General features: G+C 38.6%; 1 protein-coding gene across 1 annotated transcript; it reads right to left on the bottom strand.

Annotated features, from left to right (window-relative positions):
* Positions 1-3,802: 3,802 nt before the first annotated feature.
* LOC138191280 (uncharacterized) lies at positions 3,803-7,714 on the bottom strand. Its single transcript, XM_069137922.1, has 8 exons — positions 7,637-7,714; positions 7,056-7,195; positions 6,565-6,887; positions 5,880-6,462; positions 5,346-5,528; positions 5,194-5,288; positions 4,558-5,109; positions 3,803-4,317 (listed from the first exon to the last, which is right to left on the bottom strand). Exons 1-8 carry the CDS (start codon positions 7,712-7,714, stop codon positions 3,803-3,805), a joined length of 2,469 nt encoding a protein of 822 aa, XP_068994023.1.
* Positions 7,715-8,239: the final 525 nt, after the last annotated feature.

The following is an 8,239-nucleotide window of genomic DNA, read 5'->3' as shown; positions in this document are numbered from 1 at the left end:
ACAGGTTCGGGTGAAAACATCGAGGCAGGAACCGAAAATTCCAGGACCAAACAGGATGAAAATAGACTCCTTTTCACAGGAAATAAGGAAATAGATGGGTGACTGATCCTAATCTTCTTTAGAAATAGCTCACCCTAGAGTTTTGGAAGGACAAATGTGAGCGATGGTATAACAATTCAAATTCACCAAGTGAATTTGGGAGAACACACGGATAAAACAAATTAAGTATGTATTCAAAAGAAAAGAAACGATCTTATTCAAAATCTCCGTGTATTTCTTCAAAATAAGGCCACCAGTCATCCTCAGGAATCGGGGAAAGTTTGGATGGGAAAAGGCTGTGTCAAGTAACCTGAAAAAGTGCTCACAAAAACTGACACTTGAGGTTAATAAAATGTGAAAATCAAGCAATCGCTCATCGACCTCGAAAAATAATCGTGGCTCTATTCACATTCCAAAAGAAACCAAAGCCCATCCGAAACAAAACTCGATTCCAGAGAAGAAGGTTCTGGAAAAATTTGGTCGGCTGTAGCTTCTGCATTTATAACCAAAACAGGAGCCGATAAAGAAGAAAAGGTTTGACTTACTAGCCAATCCTCATGAATCTCATAAATAGTTCTAAGTAGCTTTGAAGAAATGCTTGATTCCTCCTCACGAGAACGGGAACTAACGCGAGCAAAAGCAGTTTCTGGGGAAACTCGCAAATAAACAATTAAATCCACTCTGAGTTCAGACGAGCGAATGAGAGGATCAAAATTTTTCCTTAATAAAAGAGATTCGAAGTCGCGAAAATTACCTAACCTTCGACGAGCTTCATTTTCCTGACAGGCAATAAAATAGGTTGGGAATGCCTGTCCCGCATAACCAAAATAATTAAAAGAAAGAGGTTAACTCCAATGATAATTTTATATAAAAACGTCTGAAACTAGTTCCTCAAACCGGCCTCAGACGAAGAGCTAGTTTGAGGATTGAGGATTTTCTTTCCCAACCTCTATATCTCTTCTTCGCCAATTATAAGAATCTGAATGTGAGTTTCGAATCATTTCTCTACTATTCCTTTTAAGTAAAAAGCAATGATTGGCATCATGTTCAATTTTATGACAAAATAAACAAGTTACTACAGTTTGATCTGTCGTAACTGCGCCTCTAATTTCGTGTATGTTACTCTGATTCTGAAGAGAACCACGATTTTCACGATTATAATACTTGTTATTGTTTTTATATCTGTAATTTTGAGGCTTTGACTCCTCCGAGTGCTCAAAACCTCGTCTTTCTGAGGTGTTTTTGGACACCTCAATCCGACGAAGCTTGTTCAACCTAAAATATTGTTTTCGCATCGCCTCTACCTCAAGGGCTGCGGCCGTTGCCTCTCGTAGGGAAGTCAAACCCGATGTCCAAACGGCCATTTTAATTTCTGGATCACTAATTGCGTTTAAGAAAGCTTGGGTCGCTGATAAATTACGAGACGGCTTGCGGTCTGGCAAAGCTACACGAGAAAGCCGTTCAATATCTTGGCTAAGTGACGCGAGGTCTTCGTCTCGTCCTTGTCTTCTAGTCTGTAATTGAGCTGTGTATAATTTTGTCAGATGGTCATTTTCGTATCTCAAGCTGAGCGCGGAGCTAAGTTTTTCATAATCGGAAATTTCTTCTTCAGACAATGCCGTGAAAACATTTGAAGCCGGCGTCCGAAGACAAGAGGCAAGGCTGTGGGCCCTCATGGCGGAGTCCCACTGATTATGCTTTGCAATTGTGTTAAATTGACGTTAATACTCTGCCCATGGAATCTTTTCATCAAAAATTGGCGGTTTTAAAGGATAAAAGGGTTTCTCGTTAATTTGAGAAGCAACCCCAGGAAATCTTGAATTATTTAATTGACTCAAATGAGAATAACGAGGTTGAACCTGAGACAGAGGCTCGGAAAAGCCAACCTCATTATTTACTGTTGTTCTACAAATTGGGGATTCATCTATTCCCCCAATGAAAGGCACAGACCTTGAGTTACGAACATCCTGGAACCATCCTGGATGTTGGACTCCCTGAACAGCGGGAACGGAAACAGGAGAGGGAACAGGAGAGGGAAGCGGAGGAACGACTCTGGAACCTCGAGGGGTGACAGCCGGTTCTCCTGAGCCGTTCACCTGATGGATAGCCTGAAGAGCTGCCACAGTCGTCCGAAACAGTTCATGAAGACTGGTCTCGGATCGTTCTTGAGCTTCTGTATCAAGCCTCTGCTGTCCTTGTTGATCACGAAGCAGCTGAAGAAGTTGCTGTTGATGACGTTCAGCTGCTTCTTGGTGTTGGGAGATGATCTTAAGCAGATCAATCTGAGAGACCGCCGAAGGAATTGGAAGAGGGTCCACTGAAGGTGATGAGATTGTCTCGGGAACCCGCGGATTTTCCATAATGGACGGTTCTTCTCCGCCACTTTCCCTTCAACGTGAGCGTGTCATACGACTATTGCTCATAGTTAAAGTTCGCGCACTGAATTGACTCGATTAAAAAGAAACTCAAGATCCCGCCTCTGACACCAATGTAACGTTCTTTGACGTTACGGAAAATAAATATGGACCCTCGAGTTTAATTATCAAGTCAAAATCAAGAGCGTGAATAAAATGTTGTGAAAACGCTCTAATTGCGTAATATGTGTTTCTTGTTTAAAGTCTGAATCAAGACTGTTTTCACAATAATGTTGGTTGACGCAGCAACCTTATTCTTTTGAAAGACGTAAGAAGTTTATAAACGTCTTTTATCTATGATGACTACTAGATCATTAAAGAGGGGCCAAAACGGGTGATTTCACCCTTTGTAACAATATACAATATCTATATATATCATAATTTTTAAATAACTTTAAAAAAAGAAAAATGGAAAAAAAAAATCCATCATTGATTAAATTTTTAAAAATAAATGTAATTATCAAGAAAATCCTATATATTTTGTCAATATTTGCTCGTATAATAATCAAAATAAAAATATTATTCATTGAAAAAATGCTATTTAATGTGCTTCATGTATTGTAATTTGGAACATTTACACAATGGATTAGAACTCATCAAAAAGTTCAAAGAAAACATAGGGATGGATTAATAATTAATTATTCAATTTCATATTTTCAATTTTTCTAAATTAATTATCCAATAATTTGAGAAAATTAATTTATTCAAATCAATTTTTTTTTTTTCATTATGGAATTATTCAACCTAATTACTTGCATTTATATTCAATTACATCATTGTATAATTTATATATATATATTTATGAATTATAATTCAATTTAATTTCAATAAATAGGAGGATGATAAATAAATTTATTATTTTTGTTTTATTCTGATATATAAATATATATTCACTAGCAGCCCATCCCGGCTTTGCACGGGCATATAATGATATGATGACAGAAAATACACTATGTTTACAGTGAGTTTCTAAAAAAATAACATTTATTGAAAACAAAAAACTGAGATATCAATTTTTGCATATATTTTTAAAAAATTTTCTCTGTATTTACATTGGTTTTTAATGTTTTATTTGTTTTTTTTTTTTGGTTATAAACATTATTTTTCACTTTTTTTTCATGTCATTTTTCAATATTCTTTTTATTGATTATTATACTAATTGTTAGAAGGTCATAAACGCAAATCAAAAGCCATTCAATTTATCGAGTCAGAGCCTCCCTGTAAACAATATTTGATGTTGTTTTATTTTGTGGCAGCAAAGTAAATTGATTTTCAGGGGCTCCAACCCGCGATAGGCCAACGTATAATCGACCATGAGTAAAACATTTCTCTCGCAGATCGATCCCAACTCATTCGAAGGTTTGACTTTGGGACTTGTTAATTGTTAATGCGAAAAATGTTTTTACCGGAAAGTGAAGCCGTTTATATGGGATTGACAAATCAGTTGGGATCATCGGTATCCTCGGTATATGAGCTAGTTCACCAGTTGCTGGACCGGTCATAATAGTCGCTACAATTATATTTTCCTTTAACTCCTTAATAAGCAACCTCGTCCCATTGCACATGCTTGGAGGGCTTAAATTTCTCAAAAGCATGATTGGAATTCCAATTTTTAACGTCAATTCGTGCGGTGGTAATCCAGAAGGGTTCAAGGAATTTAAAAATTCCTGTGGATAATGAACTGTATCTTGAATATTAGTTACAGTGTCTATCGACCTGTATTTTTTCATCTGACCGCTGACTTTTTGAACGATAAGATTGTTTATTTCGTTGACAGTATCCTTCTTTGGTGACATTATTGCCCTAGAGCACAACCAATGAAAGTCCTGTTCGTGCAAATTCTCGATATCAGGGTATACTGCATCTATTAAATTGTCCAAATTATGGAATATTTGGCCTAGAGACTCATCCAGAATAATGTAACTATATTCGCTCAAATTTGGAGCAGGGAAAATTCCTTCCCCAAGTTTTAGCAGTTATTGTGGGAAATCACTGTCACTTCCATGAAGATGAGCTCTCATATTCGTCCTTAATTTTAATGTTTTAATCGAAGTCCATAAGGGAGACGATTTCAAGCATGCTTTGATGATATCTGCTCGCGTACCTCTGTTAATAACGGGGAGAGTCTGTCGGAAATCTCCAGCAAATACAAAAGTAATCCCGCCCATGACTGCAGAGGAGTTCCTGAGGTCTTTTAAGGTTCTGTTCACGGCCTCTATATGTGCTCTATGGCTCATCGTGCATTCGTCCCACATAACTAATGAGGTGTCTTGTAGTAATTCACCTAGAGACCCGTTTTTGCGGATAGAACATGTAGATTGTTGCTCAAGATTTACAGATAGAGGAAGTTTAAAATTAGAATGAGCAGTTTTGCCACCTCTCAAGAGAGTTGCAGCAATTCCGGAGGAAGCAACTGCTATTGCTATCTTCCCTGATTCTTTGACCTTAGCAAGTATCAAATTCGCAAGAAACGTCTTTCCTGTTCCGCCTGGCGCATCCAGGAAAAATATTTCTTGTTTGTCACTATTCACGCTGTCGACTGTAGTCTCAAAAGCATGTTTTTGATGTGGGACTAATTTTGGTAGGTCTTCATTGACGAAAGCGGTCAAATCATTTGTATCGTAGTGATGTGCCATTGTATCTGCAACATTGTTTTCTGTACGATATGAAGAAGGTAATCCAAAATCACTTAGACTTTTCTCATTTAATTGCAACAATCTATTTTCTATTTCTATCAAACCTTCGTTATAAATATTCTCATTGTATGGCAACGCGAAGTCTTGATTTTCCTGTCTGATTCTGTGTCTAACATCTTCACACAAATCATCTTTGAAACTGTTTCACAATTCGAATGGCTCTGATGGCTGACAAAATAAAAGTATGACCACAAACGACTCTCTTAGTTGTATTGGACATTGCAAAAGCGATGCTTCTCTTAGAGTATTTTCCCAATGGTCATCGTTTTCTAGCAAACTTCTAGCACGGCAAGCAGCTTGATAGGTCTCTTTGAGAACTACGTCCACAGTTTTCAAGTGCTGGAATGAAGTTGGACCGCGTACGTGATGCAGCAACATCCTAAGATAAAAACACTCAGATTGAGAAGGATGAACACCATAGACTCTTCCTAAAGCAGCATCTTTTTTTATTCCTGGATGGCCAACTACGTTCTCACCACGCTTCCTTCTTGTAAACTTATTATTATTGGCCCATGTGAAATATTGCGGGACTTCGTGGTATAGCAGTGTCTTTGCGAATTCATCTTCATTACAGAGCTCAAAGAAAGCAAGTAAAGTTGTTTTGCGTGGATTTCGGGCCACTTGTTCCACCGTTTTTGCGGTGAAATACACCCTTTGCCCATTTTCTAAGTGGACAGCTAACTGTAAGACTGTAGGATGGCGCTCGTGGATGGGGAATTCGAATATTCACCAAGCAGCTTCAGATGTACTGATGCAACGGCCATTCACGTAGTTTTCCACTTCATCATTTGGGTTTCTGACGCCGAATGTAGCTTGGTCCGATCCTTTATTTATGTATTTACAAATGTATTCGATGGCTTGAACTGAGTGGCAATACTCTACATTTATGTGAGCGTTAAACGCCCTGCACAGAAGTGGAGAATAAGGGACAATCCAGCTATTATCTATAGTAAGATTACTGCCTCTGATATTTAGCGAAGCGCTCTGTCCTCCATTTGCGGTGTCACGACGACGATAAGCTGGATATTCGTCCTCTCCGGTCTGAGTTTCGTTCACCAAACGTCGTGGGAATTTTTTTGTGCAAATTCCGTTTCTTATACATGGTGCTGTTAAGTTATGCTCTCCACATGGTCCGTGTACCATATTTTTAGTTACGATATCGAACAGTATCGGATCGTTTTGTTGGTTGGGCAGTTCCACAACTATCAGACTATCAATTTCGTCTGGTTGGATTTTTGTTTCTAGCCAAAACAGTATATGATAGTGTGGTAAACCTCGGTTCTGCCACTCCACACTTGCCATGAAACATTTCACTGTGCCGAATATTTCATTTTTATTGAATAATTTTATTAATTTTTTTATCTTTAAATGAAATACCCTTGAAATTATGTCATGACGATCGAAAGAACGCTGACCAGGTAGTAGTTTCGCTTTAATGTCAGGCCATTCGGGGTTGCACGTAAAAGTGACAAACAGATCTGGTCTCTCAGAGTTTCGGACATAAGTCATCGCGTCTTGGGTTTTTTCATGCAGATAACGTGGAGAACCTGTGAATGAAGATGGCAAGATTACGCGTTGACCGATATTTGATGGGTCAACATTTCCGTCTTGATTTAAAGCGTCTCTGAGATGAATGTATTCTTCAGTCCTTAATCTCTGTTGATTACGACATATGTAATTCAATCTTTCCGATATTATTTTTGCCATCATATCAACAATAAATTGACTAAATAGGTCCCTGTAATAATATAATAGATTAAAACAGTCAGCTCTAAACATCAACCTAAATGCATAAAATTGCATGCACGTCACAGTCTTGTTTGTCGCTGTATCTTGCTGTGGAATAGTTAAATAATAACCGTCTTCTCCTTTAACGAACATTAAGGTATTCTGTAGTGAATCATACGATCGGTGTAACTCAGAGACCCTTTTCAATTGGCCGTCTCTTCCGTGCAGCACTATATCTCTGGGGCCCTTTTCTTCGTCAACCAAGAGAACGGCTACCTCGTTTACAGCTGGAGCATTGTATCTACCCGGGTGTGCTGTCTGCGGCGGGCGGTCAGAATGAATTGTTAACTTTGAATTATCCGAAGAGGTACGTTCTAAGTTTTGTTTAAAACTTTGTATATATACATTGTGGCTATTCAGTGCGGTCTGTAGTTCGTTAATTGAATCGATTTTTAGCGTTGGAGGTATGTTTGACCTCAACGATAGTTGATCTGCGTCTGAAATGAAATACATCTGCAAGTATTGTGGATTTTGGCCTTGTGGTGGTGAAAGGCTACCAATAAGATGATTAACCTGTCCCTCTACTTTGAAAGTTGGCATAAAATTTCCTTCTCTTATTTCTTTGGCGCCAAACGAAGTCATTTGAAAAAGGCTATTGTACTTACGGATATTGGTTAAAAAATGTCTAGATAGCGAATGATTATTTGTCAAAAGATTTTTCATTGGCTGTGGCGGTTCTTTAATATTGGGGAGACTAACTTTTCCAGAAGTACAGCACATGCCATTAGCTTCATCGACCCATTTTTTGGCAGAACACTTAGGGCAGATCTTTGTCATGTCGCCGATTTGGACGGAAGACTGTCGAGCATAATCAATCTGTGGATCGTATCTAAAAGCCGATCTATTACTATGAGCTAAAACTTGATTGCGAGCTCTAGCTCTGGACGTCTGTTGTCAGTCTCTCTGCTCTTCAAGCCGCTGAAAACGCTCAGTACTTGACTCTCGCGCGTGCACTTGAGAAGTTCTTAAATTTTGTTCAGTAAGCCGCTGCGAACGCTCAAGACTGGACTCTAGCGCGCGGACTTGAGAAGTTCGCAAATTTTGCTCAGCAAGCCGGTGTGAACGCTCAAGACTGGACTCTCGCGCTCGGACTTGAGAGGTTCTCAAATTTTGTTCAGATAAGCGTTGTGAACGCTCAAGACTGGACTCTCGCGCGCGGACTCGAGAGGTTCTCACATTTTGTTCAGCTGGGCGCTGTGAACTAGACTGGGCCAAAAAAATTGACTATTTTTTTTTTGAAAAATATATTGAGAATATCATGCAGTATGGCAAAAAAAAAATTTCATGAAATTTTAAGCCCTT

The sequence above is a fragment of the Neodiprion pinetum genome, chromosome 7 (genome assembly GCF_021155775.2).
Source record: "Neodiprion pinetum isolate iyNeoPine1 chromosome 7, iyNeoPine1.2, whole genome shotgun sequence".
Lineage (NCBI taxonomy): Eukaryota > Metazoa > Arthropoda > Insecta > Hymenoptera > Diprionidae > Neodiprion > Neodiprion pinetum.
This window is presented reverse-complemented; position numbering and strand designations above follow the sequence as displayed.